The sequence below is a fragment of the Amblyomma mixtum genome, chromosome 6 (genome assembly GCF_055824585.1).
Source record: "Amblyomma mixtum isolate Tamu chromosome 6, ASM5582458v1, whole genome shotgun sequence".
In the NCBI taxonomy this organism is placed as follows: Eukaryota; Metazoa; Arthropoda; class Arachnida; order Ixodida; family Ixodidae; genus Amblyomma; species Amblyomma mixtum.
The window spans coordinates 3896456-3911744 of NC_143017.1; the positions used below are offsets into that span (position 1 = coordinate 3896456).

Sequence of the window (15289 nt, forward strand, 5' to 3'; positions counted from 1 at the left end):
GCGGGCGCGCGGAATTTCCCGCGCAGTCTGTAGTCGCCTCCTTGGTTGTACGTTCCATCTGTCTTCAGTGTCGTTCTTGCACCTTATACAAGCCAACGCCTCATCTACTTGTACAAGCCTGTTACAAGCGTGCAAAGGAGGTGCTCCAACATGCCTCCCAAAAAACGCTACAGCGCCTATTTGGAGCCAAATGCGCTATCACTGAAAATTCCGCGGCAGACGACATGGAGCCGGCTGCAAAAGGAATCCGCTGCAACGTCTCAAGCACCGCAGGTAATTCACCGACTTGTTTACGTCATATGCTAGGGCCCATTCACTTTCTGCGGCGAAAAGTTTTACATTGCATGAACTCATAAAGAATCCGCAAGTGTTTTTTTTTTTTTTTCCCGAGCTGTGCAATGTTGCAAAAGCGACCTTTGCCATTAGGCTTGCGAGCCCTGAGGAGAAGCCCGCTGTCAGTGAATTTTTGAAGCAAAACGCGGGGCGAGCAAGTGCATATTTGTGGGTGTGGATGCGGAAAAGAGGTACGGGTCGCTGCGAAATAAAAGGCACTGCAGAAGTTGAGTGAAGTAGGGACAGCAAAGAAGGGCAAACGGGTGCTGGAGCTGGACAGCTCGAAACGCCGAGCACCGGCGGCACGGATCATGACGGCGCGGCTGCTGCTGTGCGTTGTGCGTGCATTACCGTAATGGAGATTTGCTTCGCTAGACTATGCCGCGCTCCTTTGAAGCGTTGCCTTTTGAATAACTTGGACCTATTCGTTTATTCTGTATTTCAACTTGCCCCCCCCCCACCACACACACTTTTTTTTCTTTGTGAAAGGGGGGGGGGAGAAAGCTAAAGTCAGATTTTTTTTTTTTGCGGAATCGCGAGAACCTAGCGTCCTTACACCCACCGCAGGCAATGGTCATGCTCTTGCCTGCGCGGTAAGCATCTAAAGAGAGTTCCTGAAAAGGCGGAGCTTACATTGCTTACATGGCCTATCAACGTCCAAAATATTGTCTGTGATGGATGCAGACGGCTGATAGCAGAACGCAGCCTGCAGAAATGAGAAACAGGGCTAGGAAACGGAAATGATGAATGTGATGAATGAAACCATGGCAAAAACGTTTGTCGCATCAAAGATTGTGGCAGAAGAGCAAGGCAGCGCGGGTGTACAATGATCAGGAAAAAAGCACTCCGCAGCATCGAATTAAGAGGAACAAGAAACAGAAGCAGAAGGAGACTGGTGAGGTGAAATGTGGATCGAAATATTGCGTTGTGAGGGCCTTTTGTAACATAGCCAGGCTGAAATACAGCCAAATAGCAGCCAAATTGGATGTAGCCGCCATCATTTGGGGACTTGAGCACAGGCGCCAATGAAAAATGCTGCGTATAGAAGAGTTCATCAACATAAATGCAGTCAAACACGAACTCCAACTGAACACTATAAATGTGTGAGAGGTGTCGACTACATCGGCATACTATATGTAGATGTGGCAAACATGAGTTTACGTGTCGTACATTAGCCACCACCTGTCATTTCTCACCATCCTAGGCGATGGCATAAAAGACATCCGAGGAAATAAAGCTCTGATTACTGACAACACTTGGTTAAGTATGCAACAAATGCCGAGAAGTATGCATGCAATTCTGCTCTGACATCATCTGTGAGCAGCACGGATTGCACTCATACTTTTTAAAGCCCGTAGTAATTTTTATGGAAAATTCCTGTGCATACCAGTAAGAATGACAAAAAGTAAAAACACTGAGCCCTCAACATAGCGGATCTCTCAGGTCTCTCTCTTTGTCCAGCAGAACACCGGTTCAGACAAATCTTCTCATGTCAGTGTGTGGAGCTCACTTTATAGCACTGTGAGAGCTGGAGCCGGTCACTTGGTCAGCATCTTATCACAGCGAATGGCAGAGTTGTGTGCAGTGGACGCAATTACAACTGCTGCCCTCTCACATCCATTCCCATTTCGTCAGCTGGAATAGTCTCAAATGCTCAATCTGGGTAAAGAACAAGCGGTGTGAGGATGGAGCAACAATTCAGCATTAATTGGGCTCACATCATGCCATGATAAGATGCTGATCCACTAATCGGCCAGATTTCTCAAAGCATGCCACTCGGGCTTTCGTCACTGTCTGATGTAGCTAATACATTCCTCTTTTGTTTATTCTTTGCAGTTAGCTGCAGTAAATGAGATACCAAGAGGGGACGCTGAGGTTACAGACGAACAAACTGAGAGTGAAGAATGCCTGCTGCCACTACCTCAGCTCTCTGAACAAACAGGAAGTGCTGCCTCTTTTAACCAGAATGCTGAGCAGGGAGACCCTGATGTGTATGCGGAAGCTGACGACCCAGATGATGATCCTTCTGATTTCATCGCAGCCAACTCAAAGACGACTCTTCCTGGCCAGTCCACAACTCGACTGCAAGCCATGCTCCTGATATCATTTGTTGTGGCAGCTAAGCTACCATGGACACAAGTTGACAGCTTGCTCAAGCTTCTGAACGCCCTCTTTGCTGAAGAGGTTTTTCCTTCAACCAAATATGGTTTTCGAAAACTGTGGAGGCTTCAGCAGTCAAAAATGGTGAGCATTCATGCCTTCTGCCCGACTTGCCAGTTCTTAATTGATGGCAATGGTACCAGCCACTGGCGTTGCCGAATTTGTTCAGAAGTTGCAAGCCTAGGAGATGTTTTGAAGAAGGGGAGCTTTTTCATCACTCTTAACTTGAAGCGACCACTGCAACAGCTCCTGAAACGCATGGGCAAAATAGTTGGAAGCAACCTGCTTCAGCTTGCTTCATCATGCCCAGAGGCTTTCACCGATATCACAGATGGCCTGCTCTACAAGAAAGTTCGCAGCGACCACAAAATGAAGTGGAGTGACCTAACTTTGACGATGAATACTGATGGTGCACCGGTATTTAAGTCAAGCAAAGGTTCTGTGTGGCCAATACAAGTTGCCCTCAATGAGCTTCCCGTTCCTCTGCGATGGAAGAATATTTTGGTTGGAGCAGTGTGGTTCGGCATGGAGCATCCACCTGCACATCTGTTCATGAAAACCTTTGTGGACAAGTTCCAAGAGGTTGGCAGCCTGATGTGGACCTTTGCTGATCAAGTTGTGGAGTCTGCAGTCAGAATTGTGTGCTGCTGTGTCGACTCACCGGCCAGAGCTGCTTTGCTCAATGCAAAGCAGTACAACGGGTACTACGGCTGGACTTGGTGTCTTAACAAGGAAACTTTAGTTGACGGTGAGACTCCTGCTTTCATTCAGTCTTATGAAGGACACAGATATACAGCATATGTTTTACATGGCAGATTGGTTGCCAGCGGTAAAAGTAAGGAATAACAGCCTACTTGGCTAGTTGGATGTTTTATACTTTGCCGGTGTTATATTCATGTTTTTAATTATTTTCATTTGTTCTTTACTACTGCTTTGACCTGTGCGGCATGAAGTGAGTTTTCATTTTAATGATTTGTTGTGTTTTTTGTTGTAGGCACAGTAAAGTACACGTTTGAAGGCGGTGCCATGGTTGAAAGGTCCCACGACACTGTGCTGTCAGCCATGTGCCTTGCAGTTACAAGAAAGTGCTCTGTCGATGGAGTGAAGGGGCCATCTTCAGTTATGAAGCTAGGAACATTGGACTTTGTCTGGGGCTTCCCTCCCGATTATATGCATTGTGTCCTGGAGGGTGTGACTGCACAAATGACAGAGCTTTGGCTGTCTGCAACTGGGAAGCCGTGGTATGTAGGAAATAGAATTGCCGAGCTAAATCAGCGGATATTGAAAGCACGGCCACCAATAAGCTTCTCGAGACTGCCAAGGCCAATTTCAGAAAGGGCATTCTGGAAAGCCACAGAATGGAAGTATTGGTTGCTATACTACAGTGTGCCATGCCTTCAAAACATTCTGCCAGATAGATTTATTAGGCATTTTTCATTGCTGGTAGAAGGAATTTTTATGCTGCTGAGAGAAAGTGTTGAACGCAGTGACACTTTTATTGCAGAAAGGTTGCTGAAACAGTTTGTGGAGGAAGTGAAAATATTTTATGATGAAAGTGCGCAAACATTCAATGTTCATCAACTTCTACATCTGGCGAAATCTGTTAGGATGACAGGTCCACTGTGGGCCACGTCAACCTTCCCATTTGAAGGGGGCAACGGGGACATCTTGAAGCTTGTGTCTGCTGCGAAAGGGGTTCCTCGGCAAATATCAGAAAGATTCATTATGAATGGAGTTCTAAATTCTTTGAAACGTCTGGTACCTCTTCCTCCATTTTTGAAAAAGCAGCAGGAGCTAATTTCAGGTAAAATTTCTAAACAGCACAAATCTAGTGTCTTAGGTGCAGCTTTGCCACCTTGTGTCTATGAAGAACCCATCCAAATACTGTTGAGGCAAAACATTGGTTCCGAGGCATGCGTAAGTGAGTACCTTAGAGCTCGTGCCAAGGGGTTCACTGTACACAGCGCCCATTATCAACAAGCAGAAAGAACATGTTCATGCTACCTGGAAGCAAGTAACGGCAAACTTGTAAAAATTCTCAAGGTGTTTGCTGCTGACAGTAAAATCTTGCTGTTGTGTCAAGATTTCATTACTGAAGTGTTTGAGCTGCCCTTTTTGTTCAGAATCGAGCACCCTCCATTTGGCATCGCTCTCTGCATGCTTTGCGAAACAAGCGTTGTTTCATCTTGTGTGCTTGTGGAACAAAAGAGCACATTCTTAGTGAAGATGCCTAATCTTCATGAAAGTGATTAGTCATTTTCAGTACCATGAGGGAACAGCATGAAAATATTCTTGAGTAAGACACTTGTATCCCACTTGCTTCAAATGCTGTCAAATGGGTGTGCACCATATTTTTGCATGCTGGATACTACCGAGCTATGAAACAAACCATTCAGCATATTTTTAACTTTTAGGCCTCCTTGGTGTTATGTTTTTACAAGCACGGGCGTAGCTCAATTTCAAGCACGGGCGTAGCTCAAAGGGCAGCTCAATTTCTTTATTGACTTTGGCCAGTGACCAGCAATCCTCATCACGGGCGTACAGTTCGACACGGCCCACTTTTGCAGGGAAACAAAAATTTAAACTTCTTCAGCTTTTGAGCTTTTTTCATCGGTGAACTGCATCATAATACTTCTTGAAGCAAGTTTCAGTGTACATGCAGGTCGTCTTATACATCCACAAGACAGCGGCATGGATATTTACCATATTTGAGGTCTTTTTATGAAGTGATTGCTACAGCTCTGTTCCTCTCTTTTTCTACAAAACCAGTCGTCAAAACTGGTTAAAAGCGATGTCATTCTGAGCACAGTTTTACGATATGTATGCAGCATGTGAGACACGAATACAGCTTTGTGAAAAATGCAAAAATGATGATGCTGATCTTTTCGACATAGACAAAATACCCTTTGCCCAGTCTGTTGCACATCTTCCCCTTAGCGAAAAAGAGGATGTGCTAAAAATGCATTTCAAACGTATTGTATTAATTTCATATTTATTTCGCATTTTTTTGTCCCTATGCTTAAACTGCAATACGAATGCTTTCTAAGTATACTAGGAATAATATTTTAAACGTTCTTAAAAATACGTGAAAAGTACATTTTTGCCCGCTTAGCATATTTATAATGCATTAAAAATATAATAAAAATATACATTAGAAATATACTAAAAATATACATTTAATACATTAAAAATGTGTTTACTCGGGCTTAAAAAAATTCTACTGGGCGGCTCCATGGAATGACACGGGTTAATTCATCAACTGGAGAACAAATCATACACGGGTATTTATCATTAATCAACAGGAGTCTGATATTATAAGGTCACGTGATTGAATGGGAACGGCAGATACCTATATACAGCACACCAAGACGACAGCGACACAGCAAACAACAAATCCTACGACATGCGCTACACTTGGCTTGCCGTATATATACCCAGCGAAAGCGACGCACTATTTTGCACGGTGATGCCTTTTTTTGCGCAAATACTGTGGGCTTCCAAATTATCGCAGAAGTACCCTACTGGTCGCGTTCGAATCTGGAATTAATTGAGAACGGAATTGCTAGTTGAAACTTGCGTCAGGCACATGTCAGGAGTCGAACTGTCAACCAACAGATACATGGGCGTGTAAGGGAGCCGGTCTGCCCTGCCACACGGGGTCCTTTCCGCTGGCTTATTCGGACCCAGAAGTACCCAAGGCGCTTTTGCTGGTATAATGCTATCACGTTCTCACACGGAAATGTTCGAATGACATTGAGTGGAATGGCATTCGAGAATAGGAATGACATTAGGACTCGATGGACTGCCGCGGTGCTGCACGACACTTTCGAAACGCATTCGAAAGCCTCAGCTCGTTTTCAGTGTACAGCGACGACGACGACGGCGGTCACACTAGTCCGACAACGACAGTATATATCACGCTGAACAACAGCATGTAATTATAGTGAAATATCTAGTTTACTATAATATGATTCTAGAGGGACACGTTTTTCAGGCCAACGACACCGACGAATCCGGTCGGCGGACGGTCAGCCTTGTCGGCGGCTGAGCGAGAGCACGGTGATGAGGCGGCGGTGTGTGTATGCTCGCGCTTCTAAATGAGCGAAACGAACGGCTATATTTCACGTGTGCATACCTGAACACTCACCAGCGATAAGCGCTTGCCAAATCAGTTTCAATCGACGACGGCTCTGTTCCCTTCCGCGACGACTAGGCCCAGCGAGTTCGCAGGGTTGGATCTGTGATTTCGGCGGTTGTGAAGAGCGAATCACAAGCTTTAGCGACTGCAAATGGTCACAAGGTGTAGTTTTGGCAACAGTGACCTGAAATCAACTATTGCTTACATCGCAGGGCACGCGTACGATGAACGGGAATCGCCGGTGTGACCCAGACTGCCGAGTCGTGCTTTACGGCCAGCAGCAGTCGTCGCCGTCGCTAGCTTGTGGATAACAAGTTAGGCCGTTTCAGTTAAAGCGAACAGTCGCCATACATACTTCTGGATAAAGTAGTTTAAAAAAAGTACTGGTCACGTCGGAGAAAGCCGGGACAAGAAGCGAGAAGCGCCAGTCCTGCGCGATGCCAACAACCCGGCTTTCTCAGGCGTGCGATCGCATCATCGCTTCCCACACATTGTAGCAATGCGTAAACAATCACGAGTACAACCAGTAAAAAAGAAAACAGATTGTTTATTAGAACCAAAGCGCAGATTGCGTTTTATGTTATGTAAACAAGCGATGTAAACAACAGTATGAGTATTCATTCATTCAACAACAGTATTCATTGGCGTAATATTATCTTCAAGCACTCCCTTAGACAGAACACGTGTAGCATCGTTAGATGACATTCGGCTGGAAGGCATTCGAAGCGCCCGTGTAGCAGGGGTATAAGTGGTGATCACCTTCCTGCTAGAAGTTACCATAAACGAAAGGATGACAAGAAAGAGAAAGTTTTCACTCCTCGCTGAAACGTCATTTCGAGCCCTATATTGTTCCACGGTAGCTTGAAGTGTAATGCAAATATGTTTACGCGGACAACCCATTTGTTAGAATTTAAATATACTTCAGACGGATTAATTGCGTATTTACGAAAGTACACTTTAAATAGATGCACCAAAATGCGATGTCCCGAAACTCGATTTTGAGCATTAGATTGTTCAACGACAGCTTGTAGTGCGCTGCAAATATGCTAATGCGGACTGCCAATTTGCTAGAATTTCAGTGTTCTTTGGACGAATTCATTACGTATTTACGGAAGTACACTTCAAATACATTGACGACACGCAAATGCCATTTCCCGAAACACGATTTCGAGCACTCGACTGTTCATGGCAGCTAGAAGTGTGCAAAGACGTTTAAAAGGACTGCCCGTTTGTTAGGATTGAAATATATTTCGGATGAATTAATTTCATATTTACGAAAGTTCACTTTTAATACATTGCCAAGATGCTAAAACTGCATACATATACGTTTACAAGGGCTGCCCGTTTTCTAGAATTGAAGTATACTTTCGATGAATTAATTTCATATTTCCGAAAATACACTTTTAATACACTGACAAGATGCTAAAACTGCATGCATATTTTTTCATGTATTTGAAAAGTGCTCGAAGTATGCTTTAAGTGAGGTATTCTTGGCACATTTTAAAAATATATTTCGAATACCAAGCATGAAATTTCAGAAACGTATTTCCTACATATTTTTAGTGCATTCATGAATACAAAATATGTTTAAAATACATTTTAAATAGACCTCCGTATATTCCAAACGTATTAGTTTTTGCTAAGGGTCCTCATAGCAGTTTCACTCATCCACTTTTTCACTGATCTCCATTTATGATTGTGGCCAACTTGCTATTGCGTTTTACAAAATTCAAAATGTCATGAAACTTGGCAGCACATTGCAAGGTACCTAGTTAGTGTTGTTTGAGGTTTGTGGGAATCCTGGCTTTCCGCCGTCGCCTTTGCGCGGCTCTGCCGGCCTCCCGCGTTGTTTCTCCTCTTTCCCTTGCTCCCGCCTCAGGCGGTGGAGAGGCGGCTGGGTGACTAATCACTGTCATTTAGCCACAGCTCCGCCCCGGCTCCCCAAGGGCCTTTGCCATTGGCGCCTTTTGGCGGGAATTTGGGACCCGCTTTGGGCGGCCGCGCGCTGCGCGACCGTCCGAGCGGGGCCCAGAGAGAGAGATCCCTCCGAGACAGCGTAAGGTGCGTACTACTGTTTGTCCCTGCCGGCCATTGCCGCTCGGACCAATGCATATACTCGAGCTCGCCCGCACGTGTCCTCTGACCTGCAGCGGCTCGAGCCTGTCCAGCGGGGTCCAGCGACCTCCGACAGGCGTATCTTGCGTTGATTGCCCACTCTCTCTCGCAACCGGCCCAACGGTCGACACGAGAGAGAGATCACAGCACTGCCGCGGGGACATTCTCCTGCAGCGGCGTGCTAGCGGCGCGCATTGCTCGAGTCGCTTCGTACGCGCAGCGGAGCCTTGCTCCTCGCGCGCCCCCGGGACGGGGTGACTATTGAGTGCGTGCGTACCTGCTGAAGGACGACGTGAATAAACGTCTCCTTTGTGAACTTGGAGGCCTATTTCTTTGCGGCGAATCGCTCTCCTCCCAGCGGAGGTTGAGTGCACCGCATCGGTGTCCCAGAGTGTGTGTGGTGACGGCTGATCGGGGCCCTTGGCTCGCGCGAAGCTCGAACCCGCGGTGGGTGGTGGCCTGTGTCCACTTAGAAACCCCCGAACTGGCGCCCAACGTGATAAGTCATTGGCGCTTACGCATTTGATGACACATTAGCCGAGCAGGTCGCCTTGCCGATCACGCTTGCGCACCATGTCTACCCCCAGCGGGGCACTCGGTAGCTACATGTCGGCTCCCTACGGAGTTGTTTTTATTATTCAGTTACCCTAAAGGCCCGTGTGGGCATTACATAGGGGGGGGGGGGGTACAATAAAAGTTTAGAATACGGAGAAAATACACAAACAGGCGAGTGCACACAAAACTCGAACATGAAGCAAACAGGTAGATGTATGCGGCTCATACAACATTCACAGCCCCAGGAAGCACTTCAGATTGTCGACAAATGTGACGTGGTCAGTGATGGACGCCACGTTTTCCGGGAGCTGATTCCAGTTGCGAATGGCAGCAAGAAGCGGTGACTGAAAAAACAGATTTGTGCGGGCGAAAATGGGCTGTACTTTGTGTTGGTGATCCAGTCGCGGAAATACTTGGTTAGCTGGTACTACGTGTAGCGCAGAAAATGTTGAATGACTATGGTAAAGTTTGTGAAAGAAGGACATGAGCTGAAGCAACCTGCGTTTCTCGAGCAGAGATAAGTTAAGGGACTTTTTCATTTCAGATACGCTTGCTGTGCGTGAGTAGTTCTTTACGATGAACCGGGCAGCTGTGTTTTGAAGAGATTCAACTTTATTTATTAGATAGGTCTGATGTGGATTCCATATAAGCGACGCGTATTCGAGTTTTGAGCGGATTAATGCAGTGTACGCCGTAAGTTTTGTAGACAAGTTGGCCAGGTGCAAGTTGCGCCTAATGAAGCCAAGCGCTTTGGATGCCTTGCTGAGCGTCATATCTATATGAAGGTTCCATGACAGGTTGGATGATAAATGAACGCCTAAATACTTTATGTTGGACACTGATTCCAGCTGGGCATCGTTTATGCTATAAGTATAGGACTCCGGCTTGATCGTCGTGAACGTGATGGCTTTCGTTTTTGACACATTAATCTCCATTTGCCAGTCTCTGCACCAATTACCGAGATTTATGAGGTCCCCTTGTAAACAATAAGCATCCGTAGGGTTATTGATTTGTCTATATACCACACAATCATCTGCAAATAAACGGACTGTAGAGCACAGGTTATTACTGATGTCATTTATGTAGACTAAAAACAATATTGGTCCGAGCACAGAACCCTGTCGCACTCCAGATTTCACGGAGGCAAGTGGAGATGAATGGTCATTAACGAAAACGGACTGGGTGCGGTTTGATAGAAAATTAGATATCCACTTGACAACCTTCGTGTTTATATTTAAGCATGCAAGTTTTCTAATGAGGCGCTGATGTGGAACCTTATCAAAGGCCTTTCTGAAGTCGATAAATATCGCATCTATTTGGCACAAAGAGTGGACGGCATGATGAACATCGGTAATTAATTCAAATAGCTGTGTTTCGCAAGATTTACCGCGCAAAAATCCATGCTGGTTAACGAAGAAAAAGTCTTGTCGGTCGAGGTAATTCATAATAGCTGATGAAATAATGTGCTCCAGTAATTTGCAACATGTGTTAGTTAATGATATAGGCCTATAGTTTGTGGGATTTAATGGGTTGTAGCGTCGTTTGATCCGCTGGCTGCTGTTCCTTCGAATAGCCAGACACCGTGGTTGGCCGCGGCCTCCGTTGGGGATTACGGCGACCAACCCAAAATGTCGACCACGCGGCTCCCATTGGAGCTGTATCGGAAGCACCCTGCTGTGCATCCGCTGGACACATGCCTCAGCTGTGCACGCTTTCCGCCCAGTGCGAAAGCAGTTCGTGTCACGCTGCCGCAACCGGCAGTTTCGAACAGCAGCAGCCGTGCCCCGCGAGCAGTCAATTCTGCTCTGGGAACGGCGAGGCGCTGGCCCGGTTCCCTGTGGAAACCGCGCCGCTCATAGAAGTAGGAGCCTTGCCTCCCTCGTTCGTGCAGCCCGCCCAAGCCTCCACTGAGGCCGGAGCGCAGGCGCTGCTAGCCAGTGCTGCCCAGATGATCCAGTCGCTGTCAGGGGCTGTTGGGACGCTTTTGGCCACGCCGAAGTTTTCTCACCCCGCGGTCAAGTTGCCCATGCCAACATACCGCGGGTATGATGACCTACTCAGTGCCCGGGATTTCCTTGAGTCCCTCACTCATTATCAGAGAACTATGGGTCTTACTGAGCAGGTGGTGCTTGCACACATCATCCCCGCAGCGCTGACTGACACGGCAGCTCGGTGGCATCGGCTTTCTGGCCACCGGGCAGCGACTCTCGAGGAGTTCCGTGCAGCATTCCTGAGCGAATTCCTGCCCGCTGACTACGAGCGTAGGATGCGGCGAGAGCTGGAGCTCCGTACTCAGGCTCCGGATGAGTCGCTGCAAGAGTATGTTCGTGCGATGAAAGACCTTTTCTCAATCGCCGAGCCCAGAGCCTCGAACGAGGAGCGTGTCGAAAGGACGATCAGGCAGGCACATCCGACCTTTTCGGCTTACCTGCGCGGCGGCCGATTCCGAGATTTGGAGGAGCTGGCCGCCGAGGCAAAGCGCATTGAAGGCAACATTCTCGCCGCGCGCGCCTATCGTCCGCCACCGCCGGCAAGCGAGGCCCTTGAGCCACGCTGTGCATGGAGAGGGGCCTTGCCCTTACCCAACCGGCGACCACCCGCACAACCTGCCTTTGCAGCTGTTAGCGGGCAAAACGAGGCATGGCAGTTGAGCGACAGAGCTCTCGATCCCTACTCGTACGGGAGACGGGCAGCCTGCGCTGCACCGTTTTCTGAAGCGCGTGCTGAGGGGCGCCAAGCGCTCCAACGCACAGCGGAGGGGGAGACCCGACTCGGCCGACCCTTTCGTCGTGCAGCGGGCGGACCCAGGCAGGGAGAGGCGCCATTGTCCCGCGACCAAGCTCGCGGCGGTGTGCGCTGTTTCCGCTGCCAAGAGAGGGGCACTTAGCAAAAGAATGCACCGTAGCCAGGCCTCCTGCGAGGCAGGGAAACGGCGGCGGGGGTCGGTCGTAAAGGGACCACCGGCCCAATCTCTGCTAATTCCCTCTGCGTACAGAGCAAGCTGCCTTGCTAATGCGCACGCGCCGTTTGTTCCGGTCACCATTGCTGGCCGCGAATTTTCGGCGTTACTGGATACGGGAGCCAGCGCTTCCTTGTTCGGTGAAGAGGTGTTGTGCCTCTTGCAAAAGCACTCTGTGCGCTTGCGGGACTGCCGTACGGCATTCAACCTTGCGAAAGGCGTAGCCCATTCGGCTGGCGCCGCGAGGCTGACTGTCAGGTGGGGAGAGCGGACGAGACGCACGCGTTTCATCCATCTCCCAGGGCTCAGTGTGCCCATGATTCTCGGACGGGACTTTCTCCTGAAAACCGGGATCGTGGTGGACATTGCGAATGGCGGCTATCGCGACGGACCATTTTCCCAGCTTAAGCCGTTCCCAGCTTAAGCCGATTTACCTACGGATGAGTCTCACCCTCGGCTGTATTTGAACGAAAATTTGACACGGACAAACAAGGAGCTTTTCCGATTGGCCAGGTCTAAGGGAAAAGAAAAGCAGTATAAATTTGTTTGGCCACGTAACGGCAAAGTTCTGGCCAAGAAATCAGAAGAAGTCAAGACTGTTATCTGCATTGAGAAGATGTCTGACCTGGATAAGATCTGCTGAGCATGGGTGATCTCGAATTCCTTGCATGTACAACATTTTCCGAAGTAACAAAATTTTTCACAAGTGACGCACAACCTGCTTTTTGCGCGACGCACGTTAATATCCGCAGTATCCGAAAGCACTGGGATGAATTCATGGCACTAACTTCACCTTCTCGTTCTACATTTGACGTATTTGTACTGACGGAAATCAATATTTCAGCCGATATTTTCAATCAGTATGCAATACCAGGTTACCAAGCAATTTCCTGTACCCGACCTGCTAGAAAAGGGGGTGGCGTCGCAGTTTTTTTTAGAGACAGTTGGACTGTCACAGAGCTGAATTCTGACTTCCAGCAAGCAGAAGTAGTAGCATTGCGTTTGAGCACGCCAGCTCTCTCTCTGATACTCTTTTCAGTATACCGACCCCCCTGCTTCAATGGCAGGCTCTTTTTGGCCGAACTTGACAACGCCCTCTCAGCCCACTCGCATGAAGATTATATCTGTGTTATAGGCGATGTCAACATAGATACCTTTCGCCCTTCTAGGGCTCTGGTCTCAGATTATCTTGATCTGTTATCAAAATGGGGACTGCAACCAACTATCCAGAAAGCTACGCGAGAAGAATTTCTGTCAGGGCAAATTGTCGTCTCTTGCATCGACCACATAAATATAAGAGCTCCGAATTGTGCCCTACAATCTGCTATCGTCGAAGCAAAGCTGTCAGACCACTACTTTGTCTGTTGTTCTTTAGCCCGGAAATCGAACCCTCCAACAGCAGATAGCGGTAAAAAAGAAATTTCCATCTGCGATCCCAAAATCTTTTACCGACTGGCATCGGAATACGATTGGGAAGTGTTCTTGGAAAACGTGCCCCCGAAAGACATTTATGATAAGCTTGTTGAGCTATTACAAGGGTTTAAGAAAGCGGCTACTCGCGTGGTTGAAATCAGGCAGCGCAATAAAGAAAACTCATGGATGACCTTAAATATACTATCAGCTATAAAAGAAAAAGATTTGCTCTGGGCCCAGTCGAAAAGGGCACCTGCATCTATCCTGCTACGGTCCAAGTTTAAGGTTGCAAGAAATAAAGTAAACGCAATGATTCGTCAGGCTAAAAGAGTACATTTTCGTAACAAGTTCAAGAATGCAGGCTCTGATACTAGAAAAACGTGGTCTTTGATTAACAATCTACGAGGTGTCAAAAGGCGTGGCAATGATGGCAAAGATTTTGTGTCGTATTTTGGCACTGATGAAGAAAAAATAGCTAATGAACTCAACAGGTTCTTCTCGCAAGTTTCGGGCAGTGCGCAACAGAATCCCTTATTTTGTACTCTGAAGAACAGCACAGTTGAATCTGCACACCTACATTTGCTAAGTGAGGATGACCTCTGTTCAATTATTTTTGGTCTTAAACGCAATAGATCTGTGGGAATAGATGGCATTTCAGTTGATGATTTGCGAACCTTGTTCGACATACTTAAAGGCGTGTTGCTATCGCTGTTCAACAGCATTATCTCAAGCGGCATGATCCCGGTGAACATGAAAGCGGCTATAGTTACCCCAATTCACAAAGGTGGTGCACGTAATAGGTATGAGAATTATCGTCCTATTTCAGTCTTGCCCTGTTTGACTCAAATATTAGAAAAACATCTGCTGTTTACAATGACAAGTTTTTTAGATAAGCACAAAATCCTGTCACCGTGTCAATATGGTTTTGTACAAGGTAAAGGGACGGAAATGCTTTTGGAGGATTTTTCTGACATGTTAAATCGATCTTTTGAACGTAACCAAGTGGTGTGTCGACTGTTTCTGGATGTCAGCAAGGCTTCTGACAGCGTGTGTCACAGTGTGTTATTGTGTAAACTGTCCAAGTTAGGCTTCCGTGGAGCGTTTCTTTCGCTTTTGGAAAATGTTTTACTGCAGAGAACGCAATATATCTCCATTGGCCGGGCAAAGAGCGCTTCTTTGTTAATTAAAGCTGGCGTCCCGCAAGGTTCTATAATTAGTCCCCTGTTATTTAACGTCCACGTGAATGACCTTTCAAACTTTGTTCCTGTAGGCCTGTACCAGTACGCTGACGATACTGTACTTGTAACCCAGTCACCGAACTACTCTGACTCAATTTCTTCTCTTCAAGCTGCAGCAATAATTTCTATGGACTGGTTCTCAAGCAACCTAATTAAAGTTAACAGCTCTAAGACTCAGCTTATATGCTTTCACAGCCCGATGAAGAAGGTAGATTTAAACCATCACCTTTTCTTGCACGGATCTGATTGTTCCCAATGTCAATGTGTACCCTTGAGCTATACAAATACAGTGAAATACCTAGGATTATACTTTGACAGTCCTCTTTCATGGAATGATCACTTGTCCCACGTTTGTAAAAAGCTCCGAACCGTCTACTG

General features: G+C 47.1%; 1 protein-coding gene across 1 annotated transcript; it reads right to left on the bottom strand.

Annotated features, from left to right (window-relative positions):
* Positions 1-9534: 9534 nt before the first annotated feature.
* Positions 9535-10236, bottom strand: LOC149338104 (uncharacterized). The gene has a single exon (XM_089550097.1). The coding sequence runs from the start codon at positions 10234-10236 to the stop codon at positions 9535-9537; it is 702 nt and encodes a 233-aa protein (XP_089406223.1).
* Positions 10237-15289: the final 5053 nt, after the last annotated feature.

What these genes read in the sequence shown, in the direction of transcription:
- LOC149338104 (XM_089550097.1), bottom strand. Translation starts at nt 10,236, where the DNA reads ATGGAGATTAATGTGTCAAAAACGAAAGCCATCACGTTCACGACGATC.